General features: G+C 40.2%; 1 protein-coding gene and 1 long non-coding RNA gene across 6 annotated transcripts in view; one reads left to right on the top strand and one right to left on the bottom strand.

Annotated features, from left to right (window-relative positions):
* The window catches only part of LOC124103316 (uncharacterized), a 76,329-nt gene that overhangs the window by 52,241 nt on the left and 3,453 nt on the right, over window positions 1-20,635 (bottom strand). For 3 of the 5 annotated variants that reach the window (XR_006855167.2, XR_009228268.1, XR_009228271.1), the window contains one exon: window positions 18,459-18,625. This is a non-coding gene — a long non-coding RNA (uncharacterized LOC124103316). Of the gene's footprint in view, window positions 1-4,807; window positions 4,942-18,458; window positions 18,626-20,635 lie in introns of all 5 variants that reach the window. The other 2 variants (XR_009228269.1, XR_009228270.1) reach the window with 2 other exon arrangements.
* The window catches only part of Ninj2 (ninjurin 2), a 99,163-nt gene continuing 86,815 nt past the window's right edge, over window positions 8,288-20,635 (top strand). The window contains exon 1 of the mRNA XM_046459875.2: window positions 8,288-8,546. Within this exon, the coding sequence (XP_046315831.1) occupies window positions 8,376-8,546 (171 nt within the window). The 5' untranslated portion in view covers window positions 8,288-8,375. The remainder of the gene's footprint in view (window positions 8,547-20,635) is intronic.

Raw genomic sequence — 20,635 nt, 5'->3', positions numbered from 1 at the left:
GAAGCAAAATAACTTTCAAAAACATAGCTTGTCAAAACCCAGAGAATGAGGTGTTGCCCATTGGTAGAGTTTGTGCTTAATGTGCACAAGGCCCTGGGTTTAATCCCCAGCATCAAAAAAATAAAAAAAATAATAAACAACAATCATAAAACAAAACCCAAACAAAATTAAAAACCCCATATAACATACAATACCAGAATGCACAATCCTTGTGCTAAGCTGGTGTATTTAATTCATGTCTCCTGTCTAATAAATGGAACATAAACATCTCGCTCTCCCTCCTCTGAATGTCCTGCACGTTAAAGAGGAGCTCTTTGCATATTCCCAATAATTAAGAAGATGTTTTTTCAAATGTTGCTTTCTATTCCAGGATACCCTTGAACTTGGCCAAGCCACCATTTTCCTTCCTTGCTCCTTTCCACTCCTTCCTTTCCTTCACCAGTAACTTTTCAATACATGCCCCAGAATTCTGAAGAAAATATAAAATATAAAAAGTTCACCAAGAATGAACCCTAATGTAAACTATGGACTTTAGGGGATAGTGAAGTATCCAGGTTCATTGTTGCAACATGTATCCTTCTGGTGTGGGATGTTGATAGCCTGGCAGATGGGAAAGTGGTATATGAGAGCAGTCTGTACTGTCTGCGTAATTTTACTGAGAACCTAAAACTACTCTACAAAATAAAGTTCATTAAAACAACAGTAATGGGGGCTGCTGGCATAGATAGCTTAGTGACAGTGTTAGCCTAGTATGCACGAGGCCCTGGGTTTGATTCCCAGCAACACAAAGCAGCAGCAACAACAACACAGTTAGGAAATAGCGGGACCATTGTCTTTGGAAGATAATGAGTTATTATTATCAATGACCTATTAAGCTTTACTGCATAGCAGCAATAATAACTGTGTGTGTGTGCGTGTGTGTGTGTGTGCACGAATTTGGTGTGAGTTAAAGACATATGTTAAGTAGCATCATGTGGAGAAAAATAAGAGTTGGAAGAAAGAATTTTCAAACTGAGTCCTGGTTCTATTACCAGCTGTGTGATCTTGGGCAGGTCACTTTAGTTTTAGATCCCACTAGGTCATTGTGAGGGACAAAAGAAATCATGTACAAAGTCCTCTGAACCTGTAAGGAACTATTCCCAGATTAGTTATTACATGCTCACAGATGAATTATTATACTCACACATTCACATGCACTTATCCATGTGGTTAAAGGGGTAACCAGGAAACTTTGATTATAAATCTCTAATTCCACATTCACCACTAAAAAGTCATCTGTGTGTTGAAGGGATTGAATTGGTACCTTCGTCTTGGAGGATTTTTTGAATTTTTCATCTCTTATTTCCACTCCACTCAGAACTCCACCGCTGTGCTCCCTTTCTATCCAACCAGATCTAGGGACTTGTGCATGATCTCTTTGTCCTTATACCTTTTATGTTGGAAGAGCATAAGAACCATTTCTATGGCCACTTTCTGATGTTCATCCCCCACCCCCACCCCCACCCCAACTGTGAGTCCCCTGTGCTCTTTGGGAAATAGTGCAAAAGGGATATTCAGATTCCTTTGTCTGAGGAAAATTTTGTCAGTAAGAAAGACCCTGTGGGCAAGCATCCCATCTGTTGCTGAAATAAGTGAACATAATTTGCTTTTTAAACTTTCTCATTCATTATTCATTATTCATATATATATATATATACACATATGTGTGTATATATATATACATGTGAGATGATCTATACATGTATTGAGATATGCATCTCTTACATACCTCATTTCAAGACTTGAAAAACTCCATATAATTTTGGATTACTTGTGATGTTTGACCCTAACACAATTGAAGGAACCTGGAGACATAAACCATGCCACTTGTCTAGAATTCAAGTCTGAAGAATGTCCAGAATTCAAGTACCAAGAGGTACCTTAAGGGTTGGCTTGAGAAATGGACAGTGAGCAAGCAGGACAGATTTGAGCAGCTTCATTTTAATCTACTTTATATTAACTTCCACCTAAGATTACATTTAAGAAAAGGGTTTCAATGGTTTAAAAAGTTTGAAAACCACTGAGATCTTGCTCTGTCCTACTGCTGAGATCAGTCATTACCCTATCACATGCCACCAAAAGAGTGCCAAGTGACTTTGAACTTCATCTCAGGGATGAGAGGTGAAAAGTGTTCCACATCAACAGAGGGAGGCTCTGCTTCTAATCAGTCACTGGAGAGTGAGTCACAGTTCAAATCCCCCTACTCTGAATTCGAAAGAACAAAGGGAAATTTTGCTTACCACAACCAAGAGCAAACCCAGGTTTCATGGGGCATTCCCACGAGAGCTGTGTACCCTGAGTTCCTATTTATGTCAAATCAGGCTTTGGCCTGATGAACATCTATCAAGTTAAGAGCAGCTAGAAAAGAAGTGGTAAATATGATTTGGCCACTGCTAAACAATGTTTTGAATAGATCAATTTTGGCCTACAGCTGCCCTGGTCAATATGGTAGTTACTAGCTATTTAAATGTAGCTAACTATTTAAACGTGAATTTGTAAAGATTTAAATAAAATTTAAAATTCAGATCCTCAGTCACACCAACAACTTTTCATTTGCTCAATACCTCCAACTTGACTAATGGGTACTGTATTGAACAGTGAAGATGGAAATGTGCTCTAAAATTTTTATCATTACAGAAAGTTCTATTGGATAGTGCTAGAGTCACCTAATTGTTAATCATCCCCTTGGCCAACCTGGTACCCCATCAGTCCCTGCACTGCTAGCTTCATTCTCAGGCCCTCAAAAGCTTCCTTTTGCCCTCCGTCCTGGCCCCAGCATTCCCAAACAGTGAATTTGGAAATGGCTGAGTTAATTTGTAAATGATCATAAGTGGGTTTGTAAGTTTGTTCTGAAGTTTGCTTTTATTCTCACTTCTGTATCTTGTTTGATGTGTGTCTCATTAGCAGAATTAATGGGTAATTTCCCCTAAAATATTTTCTAATTACATTAATATTCCATTAGAGAGGGTTTTGTTGGCAATATCAAACTGAAGGTACTGGATTCTTCTTGCTCTATTCATATGTTCAGGGGCATTCAACCACTGAGCCATAACCCCAGCCCTTTTAAGATTATTTTTATTTTGAGAAAGGGTCTTGCTAGGCTGCCTAGGACCTTGCTAAGTTGCTGAGGCTGGCTTTGAACTTGCAGACCTCTTGCCTCAGCCTCCCAAGTGGCTAGGATTATAGGTATACACCACCACGCCTGACCTTAACTTTGATACACTAAAATTTAGACTTGGATCTGATTTTTTTTCTTTTATTATTTTTTTTTCAGTCATGAAGATTGAACCTAAGAACCCATGCATGCTAAGCAAGCACTTCACTAGCTCAATTTAGCAGGGTCTCACTAAGTTGCCCAGGCTAGCCTTGAACTTGTGATCTTCCTGCCTCGACCTTCTGAATAGCTGGAATTGCAGGTGTGCATCACTGCACCTGGCTCAGACCTGGATCTGAGAACTTCACTGTTACCTAGGAAGTGTTGAATCTAAACACACACTTAGAAACAGGATTTAAAATAAACACATATTAGAAAAAGGATTTAAGAATCTTAGGATTTGCCTCTTGACAGCTTCACTTTTCACAAAGGGGAATATAAAATCCAGAGGAGTTAAATAACTTGCCTAAGAACACATAGTGACTCAGCAGACAAAGGAACCCAGGTCAACTGATTTCACCCTAGGGCTTTTCACACTACTCAAAAGTAAGAGATCTTACACTATAGGGTGATTAGAAATAATGATAATATTTCAATGAAGCTGGGATTTTAAATATTTTCACCACAAAAAATGATAAATGTTTCTAGTACTAGATATGTTTAACCTTGATTAAAACATTACACAATGCATACACATATTGGAAAATTGCATGGTACCCCATAAATAAATACAATTTTTATTTTTAAATTTTATATCTCTAGGCCTTTTAATTTCCTATTTTGAGACAGGGTATCTCCAGGAGGGTGGCACATCCTATAATTCCAGCAACTCAGGAGGCTGAGGCAGAAGGATGGTAAGTTCAAAGCCAGCCTCAGCAATTTAGCGAGACCCTAAGCAACTTAGTGAAACCCTATCTCAAGTTTAAAAAAAAAAAAAGTGGAGGGGCAGGGAATGTGACTCAGTGGTAAAGCACCCCAATCACCACTACCAAAGAGAGAGAGAGGGAGGGAGGGAGGGAGACAGACAGACAGACAGACACAGACAGGACCTCGATAAATTGCTGGGGCTGGCATTGAACTTGTAATCCTCCTGCCTCAGTCTCTAAAGTTGCTGGGATTGCAGGGAGTGCCACCATACCTGGCTTTTACAATTTTTATGTTAATTAAAAAATAATTTTTAAAAACAAATTATAATTAAAAATTTAGATTCTTCTTTTACTTTTACTTTTTTTTTTTTTAAGCAAAATGAAAATAAAAACTCCTGTGATCCTGCCACATCAGCCTCCCAAGTAGCTGGAATGACAGGGGCATAGCCCTGTACCAGGCAAAGTGCTCTTATTTCAGCTTCTTCAACATTCTACAACTCTGTTACTCCTGCATAGACAAATATAGGGTTTAATTTGAGCCCCACCCCCTATCCCACAGCTACTTTCTAAGTTTCTCTGTAAGTTGCCTGTAAGTGTGTGTTCTTGAACATATACTTTTTTAAGAGACAAGTTTCCCTAAAAATCTCCCTTGGGCTTCACACTGAAAAAATCACCCTAGCAGTAAAGAGAAACAGAAACCTTTCCCTTCTAGATTGAATAGCCTCCATGTAGGTATCAATTTCAGTACCTGAGCCAAATGTCAGAAGCACTCTCCACTTCAGCCTCATGTACAGGCCTGTGTTTCACCAGGACTGGATTGGATGCCTGGATGTCCCTGCAGAGCTTAACACAATATCCATTCAGTCGGGGTTCCACAGTTACCTTTCAAGTGAGAATTAGATTTGAAAGACTCTTTCTCTTAAATTCTGGGATGACGGTCAGCAGACTACAACCTGTGTGGCCAAATCAGGTGTTGTTTTTATAAATATGACTACTAGGTTTTTGTAAGTAAAGGTTTATTGGAACACTGCCATACTCATTCATTTATATATTATCTGCGACTGCTTTTACACTGAAATAGCAGAGTTAAGTAATTGCAGTTAAAAACATAACCCACAAAGGCTAAAAAATATTTGCTCTTTGGCCCCTTACAGAAAACATTTGCTGACCCTGGTCCAGAGTCACAGTGTGATAGGGTAGATAAACCACTTTCCAAATCCTACTTTCTGTTTACTTCCAAGTGGTGATTATGAGATAGGAAAGATTCAAATCCAGAAAGATCTTGGCAACAAACACATTATTATAACCAATCACAGCTGTTTCCTTTTGAGGTCAATGTGCTTATTAATAGGGAAATTTCTTTGAAAATATATTCAGGTGCTTTTCTCTTTTGCATTTTCTTTTTCTGGTTTCCCCTCTGTTAAGCCAGATGCATCCATATTATCTACAGATTAGTGGGAGTTACCACAACAAGGACACAAAGAAAACAGGTAGTATTTTGCTCTGACACCCAAATTAAAAATTTCCAGCAAGACCACACACACACAAACACACTCTCTCTCACACATACACACAGACACACATTTTTTTCCAGTATTGGAGTTGAACCCAGAAGTGCTCTACCATTGAGCTACATCCCCAATTTAAAAAATATATATATTTATTTATTTTGATTATTTTTTAAATTAATTTTTTGACATGAGGTTGTCCAGGTTGACCTTAAACTTGTTATCCTGCTGCCTCAGCTTCCCTAGTTGCTGGGATTATAGGCATGTACCACTATGGCTACCTAAGACATATTTTTGATGGCCAGGTTTTGTTGAGAAAGAGAATTTTTTAAATTTCTCTATTTTCCTCTTTGAATTATTGTCATATAATTCCACATAAGATATATTCCAGTCAAACAGGAGAAGAAAGAAGACAAAGCTCCTCTTTTCTGATCCCAGATTGTGGGGAATATGGGAAGAAATATAGCAGAGGAAGGGAGAGCAAGCATTCTGAGATGTGGTTCAATCTCTCCTCTCTAAGCCAAAATTGTGGGTAATAAAAGACTGAATCCAGAATGCCAGGGTTTAAATTTCAGTTTAAGTTTGGTCAACTACTTAACCTCTAGTGTTTCTCTCTTCTCCTCTATAAAGTGGTAATAAAGGTATCTATATCCCAGAATCGTTGTGAAAATTTTTAAATAAGGTGAGTATGAGCTGCAGTGCTTCTCACTGTGAGTTGGATCTGAAGTGTTCCCCAAAGGCCCAGGGGTTAAAGGCTTGGTCACAGTCTGCAGTGCTATGGGGAGGTGGTGGACCACTAGGTAAGACCTAGTGGGAGGAAGTGCGCCCTTGAAGGGGATACTAGGAACCCAGCCCCTTTCTGTTCCATGATTGCCATGACACTGCCATGAATCCTTCTACCAAGCGTTCCTGCCATGATGTACTATGCTGCCATAGTCCCCAAACAACAGGACACGTGACCATGGACTGAAATCTCTGAAACCATGAGCAAAATAAACCTTTTCTCCTTTTAAGTTGATTTTCTCAGGTTTTGTGTCACAGTGGTCAAAATCTGACTAACATAGTTATTGTTATGAGGAGTGGGGTGATAGATACTGGTGGTAGATTTTCAAAGGAATGCTAAGAAAGGAATGGGCTCTACATCTCCCATTTGGGAATCTGGAAGGAAGTCACCTCAAAAACTGAGCTGCACCCACCTTGCATAGCCTTATAAGAAGACTGTTTGCCAGCTTTGGTACTAGGCTTGCCTTTATCTAGTTCTTCCTTACCACCCCTCAGCTCCATGAGCCCAGGGAGGAATAAGGAGCATTAGCTGAGTATCTGGTAGAAGAGTTTCCAGAGGAGGCCACCTTAGAGAGCTGTACCACTGAGCTGGTATGTCTGGAATATTTTCAAGTCATGCCCAGGTTACAGGGTGGTCTACGTCACCACAAAAGTGAAGATAGGGCATTCAACTAGGGAGACCACTGGTCCTTAAATGGAGAAAGAGAGCGAGTTCTCCTGGCCATAAACATCCATTGCCAGTGTCAGCAGGAGGGTATGGAGTAGGACCAGACTCTCCTCAGAGACTAGCAAATATAGCCATGGGGAAGCCCTGCCCCTTCTAAGCAGCTCCATAGCAGAAAACAGCAGAAACTAAACAGAGAGGCCATGGGATAATTCCAAGAACCATCCCTCATCCACCCATCTCCCTCAGCCTAGACGCCCTCTTTGGGAAAAAGAGGTAGAAATCCAAAAGACTATTCTATCTATGCTGGGCTATTCACCATTTAAATTATTAAATTCAACTCTACTTATTAGATTATACTAAAGCTGAATTCTCATCCCATTGTCCAACACTTTCTCACACCACTGAATAGTAAGGTGAGAACTTAAAAAGACATTTAACAGAAATAAAGAAATTGCCCTCCAACTCCGTGCTTTGAAGTATAGTGAGGGTAAATTTGTGACTCTGCTTCTTCCCTACCACCATCATCTCTTTAAACTCTGAATGAGACGTCTCCCTGACAAACCCCTCCTTCATGCACATTCACAGACATACCCACACCCACACCAGCTTAGTTCTAAAATGAGCTTTAGGAAGAAGTCAGGAGAGTTTTGGGCTCTAGGTAAACAGGAGAAAGAAATACTTTCCAAAAAAAGACTTAGTCCTGGTAGCTTTCTTTAAAAAGTAGAGAAAATGCAACCAGTTGCATGAAAAGGATTTGAAGGTACAACTTTTCCCTGCTCCATCTCTTTCTCTCTTTCTTTCATAAAGGGAGAAGTTAAAGGTATCAAACAATATGTCAACAAAAATTTGTTGTTTAATCACTTTGTAGAGTAAGGCTTATGCTTTGAGCCTATTAAAGTAAACTACCATTAAAAAAAAGAAAAAACTTTTTGGTTTTGTTCAAAGCAAAGAACCAGAAAAATTCCTAAACTTCGGTCTCGAGGCTATGCTGAAGTCTACCCCACCCTTGGACTAGGGACCCTGCTCAGCTCAACCAATGTGAACTCAAAAAACATCTTCAGGCTGACTTTCAAATTCCTTGATAAATATGCAGGATTTCTTTCCTAGTAGTAAAACTACTTACTCAAAGCAGGCTGGGTGACCTCAGATGGCTCTGCTGGGACTGGAGGGGCATTGGAAATGCTGGTGAAAATGATGTTGTCACCACCAACTCAAAAAGCCACCCATTAATGTGCCCCACGCCAGCCTCTGGAGCGTACACATATGCATACACACGCAGAAACACATGCTTGCACGGGTGGACAAGTGTACACCTCCCCCAGGGGCTGAGGCCAGGATGGCCATCCCGCATCAGCCGGATGAATAGCAGGTCTGTCCTGCCAGCTGTGTACTCTCTCCCACCCAAGGAAAGCAGCAGAGACAGACAGCAGAGCCTGGAGGAGCCCACGCAGTCTGTTACTGGCACCCGGTGTGTGAAGGTTCTGGAGGGCAGCAAGATGGAATCAGAAAGAGAAATCATCGACCTTCAAGTAAGTTCTGTCTGGGAGAGAAAAGGGAAATTGGGAACAGAGATGAAGCTAGAAGAACAAAGGACTGATATTTTGGTCATTTGATATTCTCCCCTTCCCCATGCTTTTTCTTCTCCTCCCCCTTCTCTATAGTCTCCCTAGGCTTTTTTTCTCTTTATTCCCCTTTTCTCTCCATTTTCCCATCTGGTTCTTCACTTGTCTTGAGATATGTGAGACTGAATTGTTTAAATCCCTCTTGGCCTCTGCTTCCTCCTGTCAGTCAAAGAGCTAATTAGATCTGTGTTACCAGAAAATGACTTCACATTCTGTGCAGTGCTTTTCCCAAAACCCCAGGACAGTCAGACGATTTGAGAGCTGCCAGACAGCTCTCTGGAGACAAGGGAAGATATGAGTTTTGGGGTTGGAAGGGAGGCAGCTGGCCAACTTTGCATTTTACAGGTTGGAAAGAAACTAGTCCTTCCTCAGCTACCTGCACAAAGCTCTCTCCTGTGCAGGACAGAAAGCTTCTCATTCAGACAGAGCAAGCTAAGAAGCCAGCATAAGCTATTAGAAAGAGGCAGAGTCAACATCCTTTCCTACCAGGCATATGCTTAGAGGGTACCTTAGAGTCCAACCCACCATGACAGGGAAAGGGAATGGAAGGCTCTGGTTGAGAGCAGAGTCAGGTTGCTGGAATCTGTATTCCCTGACTCTCTGTCAATCAAAAAAAGTAGAATCAACCTTCCTATAGCCATCACAGAGGTTATATGAAAACTTCATAGAGCTTGAGGAAGAGCAGAAAATGATTTGTGCAGGGGGTTGGGGGAGGGCTGATGGGGATTGAACTCAGGGACACTCAACCACTGAGCCATATCCCCAGCACCCCCCTCTCCCTTTTTTGTATTTTATTTAGAGACAGGGTCTTGCTGAGTTGCTCAGGGCCTCACTGAGTTTCCGAGGCTGGCTGTGAACTTGAGATCTTCCTGCCTCAGCCTCCTGAGCCACTGGGATTACAGACATGCACTACTACACCCTGCTCAGAAAATGACTTTTGAGATCAATAATGTTTTTAACCTGGTCTTCTCCAACTAAATCTTAAAGCAGCAATGTAGGAAATACTTTCGATTAAAGAAGAGCTGCTTTTGTTTAATCAGAGAGGGTGTGTTGGAGGTGGGGGTGTTAGAGTGTATGAAAACTTCATAGCAGAGCTTTTGCCCTTGGTTGACCCCCCGACACAACACCAGAAATTTGTAGGATTATTTGGTGTCTTTTGTCAAAATCATTCAGCTGAGGCTGGGCACAGTGGCTCATGCTTGTAATCCCAGTGGCTAGGAAGGCTGAGGCAGAAAGATTGCAAGTTCAAAGCCAGCTTCAGCAAAAGTGAGGTGCTAAGCAACTCAGTGAGATACTGTCTCTAAATAAAATTCAAAAAAGGGCTGGGGATTTGGCTCAGTGGTTGAGTGCCCCTGAGTTCAATCCCCAATACCAAAAACAAACAAACAACAACAACAACAACAAAACCCTCAAAATCATTCACCTGATATAACTGCATACGTAGTATTATTTTCCTGGATTATCAGCCAGCCCCAAACGTGGTCTTCCTGAAGGACTTACTGATACCTCTTCCTGGAATATTCTTTCCCTGGCTTATTCCTTGCTCCTTGGCTGGCTTCTTTTAGGACACTCAGCTCAAATGTTACTGCCTTAGGGAGACCTTTCCTGGCCCCCTCTCCCCATTTGTTTTTATCATTTGTTTTATCTTTTCCATAGCACTGCTCACCATTTGAGGTTATTTAATCATTTATTACCTGTCACTCTTCACTAGAAGATACACTCCATTTAAGTGGGTCTGCTTGATTTTATTCATTATTAGATCCCTAGGGCACTGAGCACTACTTGGTACTCAGTAAGTGCTTAGAAAACATTTGTTAAATGAACGAGTTAAGGAAACCCATGAGTTAGAAGAGATCAGTAATAGGCATAAGAACACTCAATCAAGTCCTTGACAGAGTTAGGACTCCAAGCAAGGTCCTCTGAGGTGTACTTTCTTTTTATTGCACTTAGTTCTTGCCTACATTCCTAAGTAGCTAAGGGAACACTCACTTCCAGTGTATGAAGAACATGTTTCTTATGTGCCAATGGGTAAAACAATCCTGAGTTTACAACCTATGGACTTAAATTTGATTTAGAAGGAAAGAGACAGGTGGAATGAAGACCAGATTTGATCAATGTTCTACCTCTAGCAAGTGACTGAAAAGTTAGTATAGCTTTCTCTTCTTCGTTAGAATCATTCTCTCAATATACTAGCTTAGGGCTGGGGAAGTAGCTCAGTGACAGAGTGTTTACCCAGCATGTGTGAGGCTCTGGGTTCAATCCCTGGTACCACAAAATAATAATAATAATATACTAGCCTTTTTTTTTTTTTGTGCTGGGATTGGGGCACTTACCCACTGAGCCACATCTACAGCTTCCTTTTATTTATTTATTTTTTTAAGACAGGGACTCACTATATTGCTCAGGCTAGCCTTGAATGTGCCATCCTCCTGTCTCAGCCTCCTGAGTCCCTGGGATACAGGAGTGTACCAACATGCCTGGCTTATTTTAGTCTTTATTTATACCTTCCTTTGGTCATTTATTAGTTTGGTTGGTCAGAAGGTGTCCATTATTCACTACACTTCCTGTTCAGCTCTCTGATAAAATTAGAGCTCGTATCCTTTGGAAACTATGGACTTCCAAAAAGGCAAACTTTGGTTAAAGACAGGTAGAGTTGTTTATCCTCACGAAATCCAGAGGAAAGACATAAAGGCTCTGGAATATTACATATTGAATAGCTATTAGTTCTTCCTCCATTTTTCTTTGATGGTTTTCCAGGGGTTGTAAATTGACTGTGGCTAAGTCACTTCATATATTCATTCAACTAATATTTACTGATCAATGACTATACATTTCACTCCTTGCTTGCTAGGCACATACTTTTACTCTATCTTGTAGCCCAAGATGAAGTCTTAAACTTGTATTTTATTCATCCTAGGAAGAACCAGGAGAAAGTATGTGAGTATTTTTTAAAAGTATTCACTTTTTAAAAATCCTGTTATTATAAAAACACCTTTAAATCCAAGTTCAAATAATGCAGGTATAGCATTGAAACCAGGGCAATTTCTTTTGCCATATAAATATTGCCCTCTGGGGCTGGGGATGTGGCTCAAGTGATAGCGTGCTTGTCTGGCATGCGTACGGCCCGGGTTTGATCCTCAGCACCACATACAAACAAAGATGTTGTGTTCGCCGAAAACTAAAAAAAATTAAATGAATATTTTAAAAAAAGATTCTCTCTCTCTCTCTTTAAAATAAATAAATAAATAAATAAATAAATAAATAAATAAATAAATATTGCCCTCCTATTTGTGATACTGATCTTGTAGGTGTAACTTAAGTACATAGATTAACTCCTAATAATCTCAACCCCATCACCCAAACAAACCAAAGAAAGAACAAATATTTATTGAGCTTCAATACAGTACTAAGCATTGAATTAAACATGGTCTCTGATGTTAGGAAGCTTATAATTAAGTGGAAAAAAATATACACAATCTATACACGATTAGCTATAATATTAAAAAAAAAAACTATTTGGTTAAACCAGTTCTTCCCCAAAATGTGGTACAATTAGTAAAGGTGTTACCGATGACTGACAACTTTGTATTATAATGGATACCTTTGTTGTTTTAATGTGTGTTGGAAAAAGTGTAACTAATGCATCAAACCTGTGATTTCAAGATTTTTATTGCTTAGAAAGAGGCTAAAGTGAGAGACATTATGTGACTTAACACTTTTATGCAGTCCTCAAGAGTGACATGGGCCATATACTGCATGCTTTCAATAGTTACATCTGTCATAACTGTTCAAAAGTGTGGCTAGTTTGGCTGATACAGGTCACAGGGATACATGACTGCATACTGCTGCTTTCTTTTCACTAGGACCTTGAAATCATGAACATGGCACAATGTAAACCTGGGAAACTCCAATCCTAAAAACATTCACTTGAGTATCAATTATCATGTTCTAGGTTGTTTGCTCAGGTCAAGACCTGTGAGACTAGGATGTTAGTAGCGATACAAGTAAGTAAGAGTGACATGTGGCTGTCTCTATCTACTAAATACCTGGAACTCCCGCTGTCCTTCTACAAGTGTGGTCTTCAAGCCTCTGCCCTTTTCCCTGCCCTTGGTGGAAGCCCTGCCTGTTTGCTCAGGCTACTCATTTTCCATGCTCTGGACTTGATTAGTTTTCCATCTTTCTCCACCTCCCAGAGTTCAGATGTGAGGAAGGTTGAGTAAAATCCCTTTCTAGTCCTTCAAGAATGGGGTTCAAGCCTGCAGTCTGGTTCCTTCTCAAAGGGGAGCTCCTCTTCTGCTTCCAGATTCCCTCATACAGCTTCACATACAGCCCCCTTTTCTACCCATGGGGGGTATAGAAGGATGTGTAAAAATGGTCTCCTATAAGAGGAACTAAGATTGTCAACATTCAATATGCAGATTCAATGTGGAAAGGGTTAAGTGTAGCAACACACAGAATGAAATGGGTATGGATGTAGAAATTACTTATGAATAGAAGGGCTATAGAGTTAAGTACTCTGAAAGTATTTTTATAGATACGTATACATTGTAAATGTATCTTTTTTGAAAGTGTTTTATTTATTTTTATTGATGCACACATATACCAAATATATATATATATATATATATATATATATATATATATATATATATATATATATATGTGTATATATATATATGTATACATATATATTCTTCATGGTGCTGAGGATAGAACCCAGGGTCTTGCATATGTTCAGCATGCATTCTACCACTGAGCTGCACCACCAATTTTCCCTTATTTATTTATTTATTGGTACTGGAGATTGAACATGGGTGCTTAGTCATGTCCCAAGCCCTTTCTATATTTTGATTCAAGGTCTCCCTAAGTCACTTAGGGCCTTACTAAGTTGGTGAATCTGACTTTGACCTCACCATCCTCCAGGTTCAGCCTCTTGAGCCATTGAGATTACAGGCATGCACCACTGCTCCCGGCTGCATCTTTTTGAATATATATATATATATATATATATATATATATTTCTAGCAATTTTAGGTTCATAGCAAAATGGAAAGGGCACAGAGAACTTCCCAAATCTTCTGCACCTGTATATGCCTAGATTCCATCATAATCAACTTCCTTCACCAAAATAGTGCATTGTTTTATAATTGATGAATCTATGTTAACACATCTTTAAAGCTATAGTTTACATTATAGCTCACTCTTGGTGTTGTACTTTCTCTGTGTTAGGACAGATGCATAATGGCATGTTTCCATTGTTAGCACTGCCCTAAAAATTCTCTGTGCTCTACATTTTCATGCCTCATTCTTCTCCCATGCCCTGGGAACCACTGATCTTAATACTATCTCCATAGTTGTGCACCTCTTACAGAATGTCATATAGTTAGAATCATACAATATGCAGGCTTTTTATATTGGCTTCTTTCACTCAGTAATCTAAGATTCCTCAATATTTTTCATGACTCAATAGCTTGTTTCTTTTTAGCACTGAATAATATTCCACTGTTGGATTTACCAGTTTACTGAAGGATATCTTGGTTTCTTTCAAATTGTGACATTATATATAAAGCTGCTACAAAATCTATGTGCAGATTTTTGTGTAGACATAAGTTTTCAGCTCATATGGGGGAAAATCAAAGAGTGTAGTTGCTGGATTATATGGTGTGTTAAGGGTTTTTTTTTTTTTTTTTTTTTTTTTTGGTACCAGGGATTGAACCTAGAGGTGCTTAACCACTGAGCCACATCCCCAGCCATTTTTATATTTTATTTTGAGACAAGGTCTCACTAAGTTGATTAGGGCTTAGCTAAGTTGCTAAGGCTGACTTTAAACTTGTGATCTCCTACCTCATCCTCCTGAGCCACTGGGATTACAGGTATGTGCCACTGCGCCCAGCTGATTTATTTTTTTAAATTCTTTCAGTAGTTGCCCTAGCATCTGTACTATACATTTACAATTAATGCAAGTGCATTTTTAAATAATACTATACCAGTTCATGGGTAGTGTGAGTACTTTGTAATGATAAAACAATCCCAAACCCTCCCTCCATTCCTTGCATCATGTTGTCATTCACTTTATTATCATACAAACACATACATAGGTGATTCACACATAAACATACATAAACTGGGCATCATGTGCACACCTGTAATCCCAGCTACCTGGAAGGCTGAGACAGGAAGATCACAAGTTTGAAGACAGCTTGGACAACTTTGGGACCCTGTCTCAAAATAAATGATATAAAAAGGGTTGGGGTTGCAGCTCAGTGGTAAAGTGCCCCTGAGTTCAATCCCCAGTACCACAAACAAAACAGAAAAATAATAAATGAAAATACCAGAATGCTCTAGTGCATTTCAAAATGATTCCTTCTTCCGCTTTCCACCAGAAACATGAGACTTTACTCCAACATTTAATGTGAGAACTTGGTGGGTTTCCTAGAGATAAAACTCACAAAAGTTTTCTGCTTATTCTCACCTCATGACTGGGTGCCTCTGGAGTTCTTACCTCTCATATTTGTCCACTTCGAGGCTTTGGCAATTCATCAATACAGTTCTGCTTTTCCTACTTGGTGCTGACTTCTGTAGAGATTTGTACCTTGAGTCTGCTCTGTTAAGCCATGACTCCCTGTATTCACCTGACTGTCTTTCCAGTTGTGGAGGCTTTGGTTTGCCCTATATACTCAGCTGTCTGTTATATCCAAGAAAAGTTGTTGATTTTTCGGTTCTGTTGTTAAGACAGAAATGGCTACTCCCAAGCTCCTTACATGCAGAGCCAGAAACCAGAAATCTCTTCTGGAAGTATTTTTCAAATAGGACTTCAGAAAACAATTTAGTAGTATGTGTCAAGAGACTTTTTTGTTTCTATCTAAGAAAATCAGAAATGTGTTCAGATATGCAAGGATGTTCACTGAAAGACTACTTATAGAAAAAATTGGAGCATACAATAACAAATGGATGGTTAAAGTTTGAGGCATCTGTGAATGGATACTATGGAATAATTTTTTGTGTGTATGTTTTCAAAGAATGGTTAAAAGAATACCAAAACATGAATCACATGTCAAGTTAAATATAGAATTGCATAAACAGTTAACCTTGAATTCCTTTAAAAATTATATAGAGGGGAATTGCATGGAAGATGGAAGGAAACCCTCATCATTATACAAAATACATATATGATGGTGTGAGGGGGAAGAAAAAAAAGAGAAATGTGTCACAGTAGATTGGGTAGAGACAGGTGATGGGAGGGGAGGGGAGTGGAGGGGGGGATAGGAAGGGGAGCAGAATACAACAGACACTAGTTTTGCTGTATGTATATACGTGACTGTATAACCAATATGATCCTGCAATCTGTACACGTGGAAAAATGAGAATTCATACCCCATTTGAATCAAATGTAAGATATGTCAAGATCATTGTACTGTCTTGAGCAACTAATAAAAAAATTATACAGAATAAATATGAGAATTTAACTACTGGCAGGAAATATATCAAAATGTTTACTAGTTATTTCTGGGTTTATGAATGACTCACTTTCTTCTTTTACTTTACTTTTTATTTCCTTTGCATATTTTCTACCAACCCATATATTATATTTAGAATAGAAAAAAACCTGTAGTTTAAAAAAGATTAAAAAAGCAGTTGTGTCTACATGCAAATGAGTAGATTTCTGAATATGGGACACTTTATATATACACTGTGTGTGTGTGTGTGTGTGTGTGTGTGTGTGTGTCTGTCTGTCTGTCTGTCTCATGAAGTTGCTCAGACCAGCCTCAAACTTGTGATACTCCTGCCTCAGGCTCCTGACTAGCTGAGCTTACAGGTGTGCACTACCACACCTGGCCTGAAGCCCTTGTTTTATAGCGGAAACTGAGGTACGAGATGAGCTTAACTGGGCCTTAGAATCCTCACATATGATCTGCCCAAAGTCAGCCTCAGTATTAGGTAGAGTATCTGATAGACAGGAGACAAAGTTTGTTGACTTACTTATTTTTTTGTGGTGCTGGGGATCCAACCTAGGACGTGCTCAGATATGCAAGGATGTTCACTGAAAGACTACTTATTTCAAAAATTGGAGCATACAGCATATGAAGCAAGTGCTCTACCACTAAGACACATACCCAGCCCTGATACCCAATTTCCCCTGCACAGTGAAAGGGTCTTTCAAATAATAGATGCAATCTAGCTGGACACAGTGGCACACACCTGTAGTCCCAGCTCTTCAAGAGACTAAAGCAGAAGGATCACAAGTTCAAGGCTAACCTCAGCAACATGGTGAGACCCTGTCTCAAAATAAAAGATTTTTAAAAGGATGTAGCTCAGTGGTAGAGCAAAATGAAACAAAAGCAAACACATGGTGCAATTGAATCCTCTCAACTCCTTGCTCACTCCTTTCCAGGACCTTTGTCTGAGAGCCCAGGTGCCTCTACAGAGCAAAGACCATTATTCACCAGAGTTATTTGTCAGTTTCTCCCCAGTGAACTAGTTATAGAACAAAGCCCTTGGTTTTGTTTTGGGGGTACTGGGGATTGAATACAGGGGTGCTGTACCACTACGCTATGTCCCCACCTCTTTGATGGATGAGGAACTGAATGAAGCTCAGAAGTCAAGTATAAGATCTCAGAACAGAAAGTGGCAGGGGTAGGACTCAAACCTAGGTTTTCTTTTTGTTATACTCTAAGTCACTGGATTTCAGATGTGAATCCTAAAACAACAGCATCCTATCACTTTGGAATTGTTAGAAATATAAATTCTCAGCCCCCATTCCAAACCTATCAAATCAGAAACCCTGGGTATGAGGCCTAGCAATCAGTACCTACCCTCTATTCCAAGGTTTTACTTCCTGAGAAAACAGTTCATGAGGTCAACCATGGTCAAAATATTTAAGTGGAGGGGCTGGGGTTGTGGCTCAGCGGTAGAGTGCTTGCCTAGCATGTGTGAGGCCCTGGGTTTGATCCTCAGCACCACTTAAAAACAAATAAAATAAAGATATTGTGTCCAACTACAACTAAAAAATAAATATTTTTAAAAAATTTAAATGGAAAATTCCAGAAATAATCAATTCATAAATTTTAAATTGTGTGTTTTTCTGAATAGCATGATAAAATCTTACACCCTCCCACCTAGGATATGAATCATTCTTTTGTCCAACATCTCCATGTTGTCTAGGCTACCTATCCATTAGTCACTTAGTGGCCATGTTGGTTATCTATGTTGGCTAACTATTGCAGTATCACAGTCCTTGGGTTAAAGCAACCTTTATTTTACTTAATAACTGCTCCAAAGGACAAGAGTAGTGATGCTGGTAATTCAGATATGCCAAAGAGAATCCATACAGTGCTTTCTTCACGTGAATAGATAAAAGCTTATTATAGATATGTATGTATAGGAAAAAAAAACATAGTATATATGGGGCTTCGTACTGTTACAGTTTCAGGCATCAACTAGGAGTCTTGGAATATATCCCTCAGAGGGAGCTACTATATTTTAACAGGCCCCCTGGTGATTTGATGCATACTAAAGTTTTAGAACCTCTTCTTAGATGCATGAATTACTGATGGATGGGGGATACAGAAACTTCAAGACTAGAACCTTTCTCCCAAGTAGTCCTAGATATGCCAAGGCTAGCACTTGCACTAGACCTAGATAAGGCAGCCTACCCAGGACCCGGTGGAGATGTTGGCCAGTCAAGCAGTCCAGGCTGGAGAAGGAGCTGCTAGTGGCTTTTTGAGAACACAAAGGATCTTAAGCCTCACAAGTTCAAACTTCTTGTTTCAATTCAAGGCACCACCATACTGTCACTGCTGCTACTTGCCTGCTACATACCTGTGGGGATTTACACCCACTCAGTTGAGAGATGGCTCTGGATTACTCCAGCCTGGGAATGAGGTGTGTTTGACAGATCTACCCCACTGGGTAGATTAAGCATAATGAAGAGCCCAGGTGAAGATGGATGTCTCTCTTCTGTCACCCAGTACTGCTTTTAATGTGATCTGTGGGAGAGAAGAGAGCCACTAAAAGCTGTGGATTTCCCATAGGGCACCTGGGTTACTGACATCTAAGAGATAGGAGGGACTCATTCTACAGAGTGAAGGAAGAAGAGCAGAAAGGACTTAGTATCCCTGTGTAATCTGCAGCACCTTGGGAACATGGAAGGGAGGGTAAAGAAGAATATGGGAACATGAGCCAGGTGGGAGATTATCATACCCCAAAGTCTGCAGTGTCACTTCCAACCTCTGCAAAAGAGCTGCCAGTATCTTGACACAGTAAGATTCTAAACTAGAAGTTCACCAGGCTTCAGGTGAGGAGAGTGGAAACCTCTAAACCTCGCTAGATATGAACCTCCTGTTTCCTCCAACCACCATGGAGGGAAGAGGGTTTGTTGACCCCAGATTGGAGAATCAGCCTTTGGTCTTTTTGTTTTTGTGTGCTTGCCTTGTGCCCTAGGCATGGAGTCCAAGGACCAACTGTCTGCCGGATGCATGCTTCCAGTCCTGATCTGTACACAGTCTCACTCACTCAGCCAGGACCTTTCCCCTTTAGCTGAAGTTTCCTAGAAATGTGGCCATCCAGTGTTATGATTCAAGTGGGGCTCAGTCCTGAGGGACAGTGTGTCAGGGTGGAGTTGGTACTGTTGGATCTTTAATGCCGCACCCTGCTTCTGTCCCTGTCCCTGTCTGTCTCTGGTTTTTCACAGCAATCTGTGTAATTTAATGCTCATCCACACCCCTTGTTGTGAACTGCTGTCAAGAGGGTTTGGGGCGGGGAAGCAAAATCGTGCAAAGCCTATGACTTGTTCTGGTTGCCACAACAGCATCTTGGTAAACGGGATCCCAGGCTGCTGCTGCAGGCAATCACAGCCAGTGCCTTTCTGGCACTGGGGAGCCTCCAAGCTCCAGAGACCTGAACTTTCAGACAAGAGTCTTTGAAACTCCAGAAAAGCTGAGCTTTCTCTTCTCCATACAGGAGAAAGATGCAACCTGAGTGTAGAGGGGGTAGCTTGAAGAGGAGACAGGTGGGTAGAAAAGCAACAGGTAGACAAGCTTTCTGCTCAATACAGTTTTCATAATATCTCCAAACCCTTAGAACTCAGTATTGCCTGTGCAGCCTCCAAAATGCTTTCCACTGTAATAGTGGCTAGCACGGACTGTCACTGTGAAGGGGGAAGGAAATGAGAGGAAAGAGCAAAAAACCCTCTTATTTTGTTTCCCACTCTCCTGCAGTATTATAATAGGATCTGCAGTATTTTTTCTCCTCCCATAAGAATTTGCCTTCCTCCCCCACCATCCCTATGTGACCTACTTATCTATTCCCTTTAAAGGGAGGAACCCTGGAAGTCATCCCAACCGAGGGTGGTTCTGTCTGAATTTCAAAGAGGCAAATTCTTTAATAAGGAAAAATTGGAGGCTGTGGTAGGGGGCAAGGAGGTAGTAGGAATATTGTGAAAGATTGGGGAGAGAGGGAAAATTATATTCAGTGGAATCAGAAAACAGTATTTGGTGACCTGCCATAGGCCATTCATCCTCGTGACTGATTTGTGCCATGACTAAGGGGAATAGGTTTTGGGTCCATCTTAGAGTGCTGGAAACAGCAGATGTTGACTGCTGGAGAGAGTGTACACCAGATAAAAATAAAATGAAATACCAGCTCTTGTGGGTTTACCACTTTCTGCCCCTAGTTCACTGAGCTCTGATCTAATTTCTGACCTCATCTACAAAATGGGGATATTAATTTTACCTCAGACAATTAATAAGATTAAATTATTCACCCCATTCTCTGTACCCTTCTACAGAAAACTAGACTAGGTTTCAGAACAATGGCACATAGATGATGGCATTTATTTATAAGTTCTATGAGAGGCACTGCATATACATTGTAACTCTCTTAATTCTGTGAGGGGAGGAGCATTATGCCCACTGTATCAGTAAAGAATCTGATACTTAGAGAAGTCATTTGTGCAAAGTTGGGCAGGTAGCAAGAAGCAGAGCTGAGGTTCAAACTCA

This window comes from Marmota monax, unplaced genomic scaffold, assembly GCF_021218885.2.
Source record: "Marmota monax isolate L192 unplaced genomic scaffold, Marmota_monax_Labrador192_F-V1.1 WCK01_AAM20220418_F8-fsc00163, whole genome shotgun sequence".
NCBI lineage: Eukaryota > Metazoa > Chordata > Mammalia > Rodentia > Sciuridae > Marmota > Marmota monax.
The sequence above is the reverse complement of the archived record's forward strand: the minus strand, read 5'-3'. Positions and strand labels throughout refer to the sequence as shown.